Here is a 15443-nt window from a genome sequence, read left to right as displayed (position 1 = left end):
ATAGCTTTGGCACCTCTGTAATTCTGAAGGATCCACAGCTGGTTCAGGCGCCGGCTGCAGCTGGAGATGACTCCAGGAGAGAGAACTGAGCGACGTAAAAGAATAAAGTTACAACTGAAGCTCAGCATTGAGCTCCACAAACTGAATCTGGTGCAGTTTGTGCAACTTTGGTGCAACCTGGTGCAACTTTATTTGTTAAGCACTTTTAAAACAACCACAGTCGACAACTGCTTTTACAACATCACCTTATTCACACACACATCAATCACCTCATGATCATTTTAACCATTTTTGGTTAGTCAATTCAGTTTCAAAGCTTTAGGAGTAAAGCACTTGTTGAAATACTTTACACTTCCTCAGTAACTGATGAACAAATGTGCAACACAATTGAATAAAGATATCAATAAAGCCCAACATGAGACAGTCTTCAATGTGTGAATGTTAATTACAGACACTTTAGGGCACAAGAACGGGCGTCCAAACATTTTGAGGGAAGTTAATCAAATGCTGATGTGGATTCCTGGAGACCATGAAGGTCAAAAACTCCACCTCTGGCTGGCAGCTGGTCCCATCGAGGGAGGGAGGAGAGGGACAAGATGTAGGACTGTTCTGGGATGGTCGCCAAAGATCTGGGTATAACACTCCAAACAACAACATGGGTGCAGAGTAGAGGTCATTGTGGTGTTAAAGTGTCAGAAAAGAGTGTGACAAGGAGAAGAGGAGAAAGAGAAGAGGAGGGATAGACAAAGTGATGATGGAGGACGACGCGGAAACGTGAGCTAATGGTTCTGTTCACTTGACCCTTCAGTTACCAAAGCTATGCTTAACTAGTGCCGAGGTAAGTGCTGGTCATCACCACATTCTGTCTACACAGGCAGATCACTCAGACACGCACATACTTGCAAACATGTTGCTATGGATACCTGCAATCCTTTCTAGCACGGTACTGGCTAACCAGAGGAAAAGACGCTAGAAATAGATAAAAGAGATGGGAGGAAATAACAGGACAGGATACAAGAAGCAGCGATAAAGCAAGCAAGAGGTCTGCAGAGCCAAACGAGGCAGGAGCGGTGTTCAGTTCTCTGTGCGTCGGCCACATGTCAGCTACACACTCGCTCTGTCTAGGAAGGAGAGTTGGAAAGAAAAGCAGCACCAATATCAACTGTTTGACCTGTTAGATAGTCTAGAGGGACGTTTCTCACTCCTGGAGGTCCAATCCAATGAAGGAGGATGTGGCACACTGGCCCCTTCCGCAACACCTCAAAGATGCACATGCAGAACATCCACGGACATGCATACACATACACACATGCGGCACATACACGAACATGCATACACACACAGCAAATCCATGAACAAGTGTACACACACATGCACTGACAACACCACGTCAACCACAGACAGGCAGGACAGAGGAGTCCTGACACTGTGACCTGAGTCCTTACCCCTGCCAGCACCTCCAGCCCTCTAAAATAAACTGATATTGTATGTCCTGAAAGACACACACACACACACACACACACACACACACACACACACACACACACACACACACACACACACACACACACACACACACACACACACACACACACACACACACACACACACACACACACACACACACACACACAGGAAGCATTTCTCCTGTGTAGGTGATGTGTTACATCAGCAGTCCAGAGGTGTGTTCCTCACATTTGGCGTGTGGAAAGAGCAGCAGCCTCCTGCAGAATGATGTGGTCAGGCAGCGTGACACGGGTGGGTTCATGGATTTAATGTTTGGGTTAAAAGCTGGGAGAAGAGTCAAGCTTCAAGAAGTCATTCATTCATTCATTCATTCATTCATTTTCTGCCACTATATCCGCAGTAGTGGGTCACGGGGAGCTGGGGCCTACCTTAGCTGGCATAGGGCAATGGACTCTAAATTCAACTGTAGTTGGAAATAAATGCTCCGCTTCTAATGAAAAAGAGTATTTAGTTAAAGTAAATTTTCAATTTCCAGCAAACCTCAGGTTATTTTTCCGGCCTTTTTAATTGAAACAGGTGTCAGTTGACATCCGATGAGCCCACGGAGTGAGGCTGCCCCCGTCAGGCCGGAGCTGAGTCGGGCGTCGTGTTGCCACTTGCACCAAGTCTGTCCTGTCTTCCTCTTTACTGGGCGGACAGCGCCACCACGTGTTAAGAGCCTGTATTGAACCACGTTTTCCAGCGCAGCTCCTGATATTTACAGATGAAGAAATCTTTAGGATCTAACAACACACATGTAACTGTTCGTCGTGTTTATTGGTCCAGTTAAAGGTTATTCTTCTAAGTAATTTCACATGTGGAATTTTTCAAGGTGGACAATGTGTTACAATAACAGAAATGGACACAATTGAAATATGTTTCGCTATGTGATTTATTTATTATGAGCGAAACATTTGTGTAACCAATGCGATATGATGGGTCATAAAACAACACACGTAAGAAAACATCAAATGGACTTTAATCCTTGTAGTCCATGGTTGAGCCACTGTTTAAGAGGAGTGAGATCAAAATGAGTTTCAGTTTGATCTGAGAGAAGGTAAGAAGATAGAAAACTGTAAGAACTTATCTAAGAAATTATTGACTAAGTTCAAAGACCTCATACTGGTTTAGATGGAGGTGATGGAGTTTCATTCTAGCTCTGAACTGGCCGGTAATAATAAAGCCCTGCTGTTGAATGCCTCAGCTGTCTCAGCTGAACATCCTTCCCTGACTTAGCCAGTTAGGTTTTGGGTTTTTCCTTACATGCTCTGCAAAGGTTAAAAATGCACACCAGATACATGCTTATGTTCATGGATGTATTTGACTTAATGGGATGATGTCAAACTGACCCCGATTAGGAGCCAATGTCGAGTCTATAAACACTGTGTGCTGTTCTTTAACTATATCCATCCGTCAGATGTGTAACTGTATGATTATGCGGTTATACAAGTGTGCACAAGATGGGCGGCTGGCATTACCATGTCATCAGATTAGAAATTCACTCTTAGACAAATCCAAAGTCCACTGGGTGTGTTTACTGAGTGATAACAGTGGAGTCAAAAGTTGTATAAATGTGTGATTTGGCACCATACTACTTGTTGGTTGCCCTTTAAACCAGCACAGGTTTGCTACCATTGCTACTAAAAGTCTATCATCCATGCCAAGCATTACACTGTTATTCATGTGTATGTGGTGCAATAAAACCACATTGAAATCATTAATACAATAAATGAACAAAGTGTGGTTTCTTATTTTTGAGAAACTTTGAGAAAATTAGAAAACATTATATGGTTTTCTAAAATCATTGGGCTGATGTCATGAAGTCTTTCGGTTGGGTGGGGTTAGGTAGACGTCCCTCCTTCCTTCAAATGTAAAGCAGACAGCAACATTCTGGTTTGGTTTCATTTATTAGTAGTTTTATTTCTTATATATGACCATGTTAGATACCATTGTCCCAGCACACACACAGTAATCCTTTGAGCTTTGAGAATTGGCACAAACATACAGATGAACATCCTCGTATACAATACTGAGATTGAACAGAGAAAATAACAATAAATATCCAAAAATGACATTAACATGACAGAAACATAGGCTTGTATCTTTACAAGAAACTGTCTTAGTTATGTGCCATTTTTTTAAAATTCAGTGCAAACATTAAACCAAGGAGAAAAAAAGATGTTTTTTTGGACCCAAAATATTTATTAACTAGTCTGATAAGATACAGGATGTGTAAGAACAAAGCCTTTGTGTTTGAGACAACCTAAACTCTTAGAGTACTAAGAAGTAAACACTAAAATCACTTCTACCCATAGAATTTTATAGTGTTGGAGTCTGTCAATCATAGGCATTTAAAAACAATGAAAAGAAATCACAAAAACTAATTCCAAAGGGTAAATGTATTGAAGCCCAGAGAATGAATAAGGCAAGAAAGCTCCTACTGCATGTACAGTCAGGGTTCCTATTTACACTGTGTTTACATATTATTACGTTTGCCAGTGTTTGAGACAAGGTTTGACCCCCCCGCCCCCCCACTGATTCACACTGGTGTCATTATAAACAGCAGTACCAGTGGTCTCATGCTTTAAAACCTCATGTTTCAGAAGAACCCAGGTCCAAAGCAGCAGCTGGCGACCAGAGCATCTCAGGACAAACGTCTCGTGTTCACAAACATCCATCCTGGCCTGACACAAACTCGTCTCTGGCGCGACAGCACAGGGGTGATGGATGGATTCCTCACACTCTCCTGCTGCTGGTTTAGGTTTATTTCTATATTGTCTCACATTATCATAGCCTTTAGGACAGATTGGACTCGCAGGTGGATAAAAGGAACAGTATAGAGCTGTGACACGATGTTCTAATGTTGAACAAAACCATAGACGACATCACTGTGGTGAAAGCAGGAATGGTTCTACAGAAAGACCAACAACCTGTATTCATAGTGCCTCTAACGCTGTATTATTACCACATGGGGGCTGGATATGCATAAATGTATCCTATAACTAAAGCTAGCAAAGAGAAAGGTTAGGAAATAAATGATCACAGTTGAATTCAAACAAGGAGCCAGTGGAGTTTAGACAAAGGATAACTAACCTAAAGCTAAACATGCTGCTCCTTCAGGACTGTATGGAACTTTAAAGTCGCATTTAAATGCTGTGAGACAACAGAGAGATGCAATAAGAGCCCTGAACCCAAAGCCACACTCACTAAGAAGTCATCTTAATGAGAGGAAGACAAACTCCTCCAGGAACCTAAAATACTATTAAAAATATAGTTAAGAAAAAAATCAAGAAGCAACACAAACAGTCGTGTAAACTGAGACGTGATATGGGCTGTGGTGATAGCGATCAGTCGCTGCAGGCCATTAAGCAGATATCCAGCCCCTCATTCTTCAGTCAGAAAAGACTCTGGAGCCAATATCTGAAGATGTCAAGCCTAGAGGAGCATTTATCAATATATCACTAACCTTTAGATAAAATAATATTTTAGGAACGACCAAAAATCAGACATGAGTTCACAGAAAGTAAACAATGGGACAAACACAACCCGGTAAACATTAAAGAAGTGTCCACAACCTAAAGGGGGCCACATACTGCTAAAAACCAAACCCGTGCTTTGCTCTAAATACCAGCTAGAGTGACACAAATGCAGCACAGGATGTATATACAGTGTCTGTGTGTGTGGGTGTGTGTGTTTATGACGACCAAACAGGAAGAAGGGTCTGCAGGCTGTGACTGGAGCAGGTGGCGGACGTGGACAGCAGGCTTCATGGTGGTGTCTCTGCATTGTTGGTGGTGGTCTTCTTCTTTGTGGCCTTCTTCACTGTCTTTGTTTGAGTCTTAAGGGGGGGGGGTGACAAAGGGGAGAAGAGAGACAGAACGGCAGATCAGACCTCAACCAAAAATGTTTTAGCCCAGGACACAAAATAACTGTATTACAAAATGCATGTATGTGTGTGTGTGTGTGTGTGTGTGTGTGTGTGTGTGTGTGTGTGTGTGTGTGTGTGTGTAGTGACCTCTGTCTTTGCAGCAGCAGGTTTCTTGGTTGCCTTTATACTGGTGGTGCGTTTAGGAGCTTTTTCTGCCACATCTTCATCAGATTGTTCAGTCCTTGTATCTGATTGGTCAGAACTATGTTGGGATGACACATCATCAGAAAGGGATGCGGTTGCTGACGAGCGCGCTGGATTGGACAAAAAACAAAAAACAAACATGAATATGGCAGTCATTCTGCAACAGGCTGAACCCTCCGTGACACTTTAAAGCACAAAAGAAAGCATTTATTTGAGTGAGAGTAAATGACAACACTATCGCTACATTACCAGTCACTATTAAAATATCTGGATGAAGGCTACTGGAATGCAGGAACAATATAAAATCCAAAGGGTGTATTTTTCAGAACACCCACACCACCAGCAGCAGGGCTTTGTAATCATGTGATCACTATTTGCTGCCATCAGCAATCTGGATCCAAAAGGGATTCTGGTGCAGCAGTAATAATATTAAAAATGAGAAAAACAAAAAAAAAAACCAAGCAACTTTCTCAAGAGTTGCTGTTACTCCATTCAAACTTTGTTGTACAGGAGTTACAAGATGAATTAAACGCATAGACGAGGGTCAGAACGGTGCAGAAAATATAAAAATAGGACTTTCAGAATAGAAAAGTTGCAAATTTGTTAAAGCCGATCTTTTTCCTATTAATGTGGCCGATGAAATAATGCCAAAATACAAATCACAATAATTCAGATCAAGGGGTGATCACTAAATTTTAATTCATTGAAATCATTGAAAATTATAATTTCTAAAGTTTTCGAAAAAATTTGCTCTATTGAAAAGTCTTTCATTTATAATTACAATACAACTATTCCTTTCTTTAACTGAGTGTGGCGACTTATAATCAGACTGGTCTAATCATTGAATGTAGACTGGAAACTATGGAATGCTCTGAATCAGAAGTTAGACGATATACAGTTTGTACTTTGTCGCCAATGGTTTCTTTGTCATAAAACTGAAGAAGGGTCAAGTTGCCTGTTGCTCATTGTTTGGCTCTGCCTCTCTGTATTCAGTTCACAGCTTGCAGATCCCACACAGCCAGCAGTTTAGTGAGACAAAGAATTCTCCTTCCCAGACCCCCAACCCACAGGAATCACATGCTTTACCCCCAAATAAACAACTTTCCTCCTCTTTCATGCCATCCTGCCATGCTTCAGAGCAGGGGTGTCAAACTCATTTTCACTGAGGGTCACATGAGCATAATTTCTGTCCTCAAAGGGCCAGATATAACTTATAAATGTAACTAAATGTGGCTTAATGTAATGTAAAATAAATGTAACATAAATGTAACTACTCTTTAATGTTAATTAACTCGTGAATTTATTACTTATTCAAGTTACAAACATTACAAACATGTTTGCTTGTTTTCTGTTGTCAGGTTATTAAACCCATAGAACTCCATCAAGGATCAAACTATTCAAGAGAATAAAGAAAAATAACATCAAACACAACGTATCTGTGTGGCTTCCTCCCACCTCCAAAAACATGTGCTTCAGGTTAATTGGCCGTTCCAATTATTCTCTAAGACTGGGAGCTTGCATGGTTGTCTGTCTTTGTGTGTGGCTGACTGGCGTTGCGCCCAGAGTTTCCCCCGCCTCACACCCTAAATCAGCTGGGATAGGCTCCAGCTCCCTGTGACCCGCTAAGGCGGATAAAGCACTGATTAGACGATGGATGAATGTATGGATGGATGGACAAGTTAGGACATTAACTTTGTTCAAAACATTTTTGTCAGTGTTAAAATGGGCTTAATTACTGCATTGTGGGAAACGTAGTTTTTCCTCAAAGCGTACTTTTGGCCTCTTTATTTTGAGACACTGACCTTTTATGCTCTCGCGGGCCACATCTGGCCCCTGGGCCTTGTGTTTGACACATGTGCTTTAGAGCATGACTCCACTTGGATGACTGACCCTGTGTGCATGTGCTTACACAGATGTCATCGTAATGCTGATGAACTAGGGTGGGACGTGTGTTTGTCCTGGTCTTACTTTGCCTTGCGGTGGTGCTTTTGGCCCGGGGCAGCGTGCTGGCCCCCGAGCCCATCTCGTCCATAGTATCCCGTCTGGTGCGAGCGTCTGTGGTGTGCAGAACCAGTTCATCGTCAGCGCTGATCAGAGTCAGGTCCTGCATACTGAAACTCCGCAGCTTGTCTGACAACACACCCTGTCCCTGAGTATGACAGGCAAGACCACAAAGACCAAAGATCATACTTCTGCAACACGCCCATCTTACAGGAACAATCTATCCACACACCACTTAGAATTACCTGCTGTCACATTTGATGAAACAGTGGCTGAACTTTAGGCGGCCATGATTACATCAATTTGTTACACCACAAGTTGTGTTACTGAGCATTTAAGCTTTTTAAAACCCACGAATCGGTACGGAGCTCATTTTGTATCATCTAAAACAGGATAGGCCGATTGTGATCGATCACGACGGTAGTTCTAGTAGCATGCACGACCTTAAAATAACTGACATCAGCCAGTCATACATTCCGTCACTTGATGGACATACGGGGAAGCCAATCACATGACATCTGACTTTTTCTCGACCTTAGGGCACCATGCATGTGAAGACACGATGCTAAGGCAGCAACAACCACAAGAAGAAGAAGAGGTTCAGATGTTCAACTAAAAAGCAAGCTACAATGTAGGCTAATATAAACGTACCCAGATTTAAACCCTTTTTAAACCTCCTTCCAGTTTGTTTTTACAACTAGGCTGCTGTGAAACCACTTACGCTTACATGCTGCACTGATTAACAATCACAAGTGCAAGGACACGCTTCGTCGTTTCATCGTCGTTTGATCGGTGGAGAATCTCACTGGATACAAACTCAACTTTTTTCAAATCTGAATTAGATTACATTCATTAGAGGACACCGCTCACCTTGGATGCTGCAGTGACTGCAGCGTTAGCTGCCAAGTTCAGACCCCTCTTTCCAAACCTCATCATGGTCTCGTAACTCCTGTCTTTGGCCTGTGTAATGTACTCATCTATCTCCTGATTAATGGAATGATGGTCAAAGGAAAGAGTGATGGAAGAAGTTGGAGAACAGAAGAAAAGAATTGTAAACCAGCTTACATTTGTGAGAGTGACTTACTGACTTTTTAAAAGGGACACCCCTACCTTCTCTTTGTTGGAAAGGGTGGGGTGAACAAACTTGCGGTAGAGAACACTGGAGCCCTTGGTGTATGGAGACAGGAGCCAGATCACAAAGGCAATCTTCAGCTCAAAGTAAAATGGAAACCTGTGTGATGAACCACAGTTAGACCATCGATAAAGTGCAAAGTGGAAGAGATGACAGAGTAAACTGAGTTTGAAAGCACAGTTTGAGCGAGTGTAATACATTGTTCTTATCAGGGATGGGCACGGGTTTCTTCTTTCTGCCAATACAGAAAACCAATTATTACCCGTTTCACACGGTCAGAACCAGAAAGATCACATCAAAAGTTGATGAATATAGTTTAACCAGCCTGAGGGGGACAAAGGCTGGGATGTTTGATTTCACATCACAGAGCTCTAGAAAAGATGGTTCTATACTTTAGACTTTCCCCTCCTGTATTTCATGACAACAGAATGTTGCACTTGTCGTTCGTCTATTTGTTGGTAGATGAAAAACCAACCTAAACAAGCGCTGCTACTACAGCGCTAATTTATCTTCATAATGACATTCAGTAATGACAACAACTGTGTGAGTTGTACTTCATGATGCTACACAAAAACAGTTGTCAACCTTTTATTACATTAAGTCTTTATTGTGATCTAGCTACGGGTAACCATGACTCACCAGGAGAGGAACAAGTCTGTGGCCGTCTCTGCTGTGGTGAACAGTGCGAATACAATCCAGTACATCATCCACTTCACCTGGACGGACACACAAACACACACACACACACACACACACACACACACACACAAACACACACACACACACACACACACACACACACACACACACACACACACACACAATGAATGAAATGAAATAGAGGACATGAAACCCACAGCATCCAGTGTGCACGTGCTGAGACACGTGGGGCTCAGCAGACGTGGCCGTGCAGAAACAACATATGTTTCTGTGCTGTCAGACCTCATCAGGATGCATGGCTAACCTCTGAGACAAAGGAAACGTGGGATGTCGTCCAAATTCAATAATATGATCAAAACCAGGCGTTTAGATCATTGTTCTCATTAGTTCATGAAACAAGCCCTGTTTCACCATCAATAATCAAACATATTGAGTGTTTATCAAGGAGAACAGCGCCGCAGAGATTGTATTTCAGAGACTTGAACACATGAAGCTGAAACAATTTGAAAAACATCAAACAAAAGGAAAGAGGAATAAAAACATTGGTTCTAAAAATGTTTTCCTCTCTCCTCCTCTTCCTCCCTCCCTCCCTCTTTTCACTACATTGGCTGTGGAGTAACTGTGGTGGGGGTGGTGTTGTCATAGCAACCCGTCAGGAAGAGTGAGACAAATCTGCCATCTCCTGCTGCTTGGGGAGGACCCCAATTAATTTACTGATTCTTCCACTAATAACAGTTGTTATTTCATTTTCCATTCATTAACACCTTATTTGATGTGTTCAATAAAGTATTCTGTGATTTTATAATGCCAGCAAAGCTCATCTTCAGTGTTATGTTGCAAAGTAGTCACTGGTAAATGTGTTCAAAACTGTTTTTAGTGGCTCTTTGCCCTTATTAAATAGAACAATACCAGTAAACCAGAGTTCCATTATATCAAACCTAATCTTTTTTAATCCAGGTTTAAAATCAATCTTAAATTCTACAGAATACAAGGTTGATTTGAGGTTGATTGGAATTCTAGGCAAATGTATGCACAAAGTCAAGTTTGTATTTTCTAATTGTCAATGAATGTCAGTAAGATTGGATTACAGAAAATCTGATGTAAAATTCACTATTGGCAATAAAAAGAATAGAAGAGTGCGGAATAAGGCAGAATAAAAGACATAATTAAACCTGCCCTTTGTTTTCTTATGTTCTCATCTAAACTTTTAGATTTAGCCAAAAAGAACCCAACATCAGTCAAGAGCTAGTTTGAATACTCTAGCATAAAGCAGGGTAATTAGGGTTATTTTTTATTTACCCTCCAAATTCAATTCAATAAAGCCACAAGCATGTTTGACCTACTGTATATCCCAAATCTATTTAAAGCACTGGTGTAGAAAATAGCCTTAAAAAAACCACTCAGAAAAAAAAAAATCCTAAAATCCAAACATAGCTGACGGGTCAACTCCATTCGGCTGTGACGGTTGTAACCAGAGGTGGTACTCACATATTCCTTCACGTTCTTCGTTTTGACAGCCTTGTATGAAGAGTAGGCTGGATAGAGCGTCCCAAAGGCAAGGCTGCAAAAAAGGAGAGGAACAGAGAAGCCAAGGTCAGAGGAATGGGATGGAGCCAGAAGACCAGACAGCTAACAAATAAGTCCCTGTTCAGAATACAACCTCAGGAACTATCGGGCTACTTAATAATAAAGTAAAGTCAGCCTGTCTGTTATTGATGTGAATGATGATGCCATGTTGAGCTGATAGACAGCATCCTGTCAAAACACACTGGGCAAGTAATCACTACAGAAATACGTAAGGAAGTGCCAGGAACCAGAAAAACCGCCGGGATACAAAGTGGAAAAACACACAAAGGTTTTCCGAGGCGAGTCACTGTGTGTGTTGGTCAGAGCAGAGCGAACACTGTGCTCACAGGGCGGCGTCTCTGATGTGGCATCCTGGACAACTGTAGGTGATTTGTGCTGATGTAACAAGATGTTTAAAGCCGAGTGAGGGGAAAAGAGTTTGGAAAGTCAGCAGCTGACACTGATCTAAACTGAATGTCTAACAGTGAGGCCTGCATTCCCAGCTGCATCTTCTATTACATCATCATTTCAGTAATTCTTCTGCCACGGAGTCTGAAGTGCTCTGTCATCCAAGCAGCATCCCTCATCTTTGAACGGATAACCAAGGAGAGTCGTGGCAGACCTCACTGCAGATACACCAAGCCTCTTTCTGCACACGCTCACCTCCTGGGCTCCAGGGCATCCCATCCTCCAGCTGAGAAACCCACTGAACACACTGCGTAGTTAAATTACAGATTCACATGTTCTAATTCTAGAAAGTACTGACAGATAATTATTCTTTCATAAAAACACTGTCCAAAAAGAGGCAGTTTGATGTATATATGACAAGAGCTTTTGGAGAAAAGCTGACATTTCCATTGGTTGTGTGAAAGGTTTCATCCAGTCCATCACAGCTAAACCTGGAGATCACCTGTCATTCAAGACACCTTAGGAACACAGCAGTCATTCAAAAATCAAAAGCTGATCGAGCTAAAATGTAATCAACCAGGCTTTCCCACTGACACATTCATTTTCTTTGGGTATTCCATTTAATGTTACTTTATATTCATCTCCAAACATCCATCCACACAGCATTCTACTGTTCAGGATGTCTTGTGATTCCAACAAGTCTTATATTTATACCATGACTCAGTCTTTTCTGCCTTCACCCTCCCCCACAGCTCAGATATGTTTTGTAAAAGCAGAGCTGAAGAACTCATCATTGTGGGGTTGACACACTTAAACAGAAGAGTGATTACCAGCAGCTAATAACTAATAAGCACCAGAAAAGAAGGAGTGGTAGAGCGGATCGTCCGATGTTCTAAGATCGGCGGTTTGATTCCTGCTCCCACCCAAAAAACACCTGGAGTGTGAGCTGACATTGGGAGGTGTCAGCTCCCCTCCGGAGCACTGCCGAGGCACCCTTGAGCGAGCCGCCGTCCCTCTTACAAGCTGCTCATTTGGGTGCACCAAAGCAGGAGCTGCCCACCACTCTACCTCCCCCTGCATGTGTACAGGACCCCTGTGTGTGTTTGTGTGTTCGGGACCTGTACACACTGATATACGTATATATAATATACATATACACACACACACACACACACACACACACACACACACACACATATATATATATATATATGAGTATATATATATGAGAGAGAGACAGAGACAGACAGACAGACAGACAGACAGACAGACAGACAGACAGACAGACAGATACATAATATTACATTTCCCTTACAAAACTTATTAAAAGGTAGCTAGAAGGGACTTTGTATTAATTCTTTTAATCTTAATTTTAACAGATTGTGAGACCATGACTGTCCATATAACATTCATAAAAGGATCACAACAATCACCACAGTATTAAAATGATTACAAAAGTCCGGCTAACTTTACAGACTGATCCACCATCCTGGGATATCGTTACAAAAACAAAAGGCAATCATTGCAAACAATCGATTTATTTGGCGAGATTTAGTTCAGACTAAAGATAATATCGTGGAGTGTATTTACTGTAAGAGCTGTCCCTGGCTTTTATGGTAGACAATAGTGATGCTAGGTCAGATGACGGTGAAGCTTACTGCACACAAAAATCCATGAATAAACCTTGGTTATGATATCTCTGTCCTACAGTTATCTTTTGTGTCTATCTGATGATATTTTGGATCACTCAACTGTTGATAATTTCATCAGTTTTTCGCTTCTCTGCACTGTGGGGGTGGAGATGGGGAGACAGCACAGTCTGAGCAGACAGAATGAGCTGCTTTAAATCACAACAAGCTTAAGAACAAACCAGAGAGCAATTCATTCCTGAACCACCATAACTTTGTCAGAGCAGACAAACTGGTAATGTCACCATGATGACATTGCATTTCTCTGATCGGTTTTGTGCCAAATTAAATAATGCAACGTAAACCTACTTTTAGGATTTAGAATCGTGATTTAGATACGAGTTATAAAGTTTAAGATGAAAAAAAATCTGATTTTCGATAACAACAGCTTTAGCTTCTATTTCTAGATCTACGTCATTGATATAACTTTCAGAAACACACAAAATCCATTTAAATGACCCTGAATACACTATCTTTCAGATGCATATTGATAGCAGTGCTTTGTCTCTTCCCCTCTATTTTACTGTATAGTTACCCAACACACACTGATGTCAATCTCAAAGAACCTCCAAGATCAAACAAGGCAGTCACAGACTGCAACATCCTGCGACAACCCTGAAATCAAAATTTTACCCTGACCTACTTGCATAGGTCAAAGATCACAGCTGGTGCTCTGACCTACTTTCATAGATCATAGCTCAAAGCTGCTGCTTTGATCTATGGTTTACTCACACTGGCCTCTTTCGTCTTTCTATCTGATCCGGTTCCTGAGTGAACAAAAGTTGAAATTTGACCTTGATCTAGTTTTCTCAAGGTCAAGGTCATCATCTCATTTTCATCCCCTTAGCCGCCCAAGTAATGTGCTTTTTGTTTCATCTTTCTATCTGCAACGGTTGCGAAGATAGTTGGTGGACTAACAGACGAAGGGACGGACAGACAAACGAACACACAAACACTGACAATTACAATACATCACCACTATGAAGCAGGATGTAAAAAAAATTCAAATTATGATCCAGACCCGAACCTTAATGAAACAAACGAAGAAATGTAAAACATATACTTTTTTTGCTATATTTCCTCAAACTCTAGTTGGCAAATGTAAATCAAGACTGCTGGTTTGAAGATATATGGAAATGTGTGCCTTTAAAAATTGGTTGATATTAAGTAAATTTAAATGTGTGTGAGGAATCATCAGAAAATCTAGCTTGATTCACTGCCTCAATGCAGAGCTTCCCATCTCAGGAAAGCTCTTCCACTGGTCACAGACTACATACAGGTGCACACATTCACATATCTGGTGTGTTTTAAGGATAACTTGTACTATGTGAATGGAGAAAACCTTTTTGATGCGATTTGTGCAAATGTACAAAGTCACCACCAAGCCTCAGCACTGCCTTGTTAAATCTATGACAAATGGCCAGCATCAGCGACAGATCAGTGTGTCCACTGGTGACAGGTCAGATGAAACTCCACTAGTGCAGTAAGACAACAGTGTCTGCTTTAGTGTCCAGGATGACGGAAGCTGCTGGTTTAGTTAAGTCATCCACAATGATGTGGTGAATGCAGCTGGAAGCTGAGGCCTGATCTGCTGTAATGCACACATGATGTATGATCAAACAAGAAATAAACATGCAGTGGGTATGCAGTTTTGAACGTGTCATCTAACACCTGAGCCTGTTGTCTGGACCAGTCCAGAACTCAAGAACTGGGTTTAGATCTAAATCTAGACAAATGGACAGGAACTGGCCCGCTAATTTTCCCAATGCATGCTGCCATATAGAAATGAGATGCATCCCATAATCAAGCAGACCGTATCCAGCCATTGCAAACACACTGGGGTCCTCTCACGTCTGCAGTGATGCGGGATGTTCAGTATGTCAATAATGCCTACATGTCACCTGTGAAGCGGGGGCACTAGCTGGCCATCATACATTAGCTATCAGCGGCTAACAGATGCTACATGAATACTGTACTGCATTATTGTGACGTTACATCCTGAAGGAAAAGCAGTAAATGGTGAGCTCTAAAAGCCTGGTGAGCTCTAAAAGCCTGGTGAGCTCCAATAGCCTGGTGAGCTCTAAACGCCTAGTGAGCTCGGCGGCTAAATAACGCTCATGAAACGTGACGTGTAACATCAGATGAATGACAGAAACACGGAGCTAGCATCAGCTGATGTTCGGAGGAGCCGATTAGCATAACGGTTAAAGACTAACAGCCCATCCCATAATACTCACACCACCACCCGAGAAATCATCCACGATACCATCTCTGTGGAGCGTCAGCCTTTCTTCGCCACCCCGTGAAATGTAGTCGGTGAGCTAGCGGGCTAGGTGCCCCCCATTCCCCTCCTGGAGGTGGTTTGTTGTGATGTGACCGTGGAGTCAGGTGGGTCAGTTCAGCAGCATCC

General features: G+C 41.9%; 1 protein-coding gene across 1 annotated transcript; it reads right to left on the bottom strand.

The window, feature by feature from the left end:
* Positions 1 to 4060: 4060 nt before the first annotated feature.
* Positions 4061 to 15443, bottom strand: reep2 (receptor accessory protein 2). Its single transcript, XM_068325747.1, has 8 exons — positions 15271 to 15443; positions 10860 to 10932; positions 9351 to 9427; positions 8690 to 8810; positions 8450 to 8563; positions 7547 to 7727; positions 5522 to 5688; positions 4061 to 5344 (listed from the first exon to the last, which is right to left on the bottom strand). The coding sequence occupies exons 1-8, from the start codon at positions 15300 to 15302 to the stop codon at positions 5273 to 5275; spliced, it is 837 nt and encodes a 278-aa protein (XP_068181848.1). The 5' UTR covers positions 15303 to 15443; the 3' UTR covers positions 4061 to 5272.

This window comes from Antennarius striatus, chromosome 10, assembly GCF_040054535.1.
Source record: "Antennarius striatus isolate MH-2024 chromosome 10, ASM4005453v1, whole genome shotgun sequence".
In the NCBI taxonomy this organism is placed as follows: domain Eukaryota; kingdom Metazoa; phylum Chordata; class Actinopteri; order Lophiiformes; family Antennariidae; genus Antennarius; species Antennarius striatus.
The sequence above is the reverse complement of the archived record's forward strand: the minus strand, read 5'-3'. Positions and strand labels throughout refer to the sequence as shown.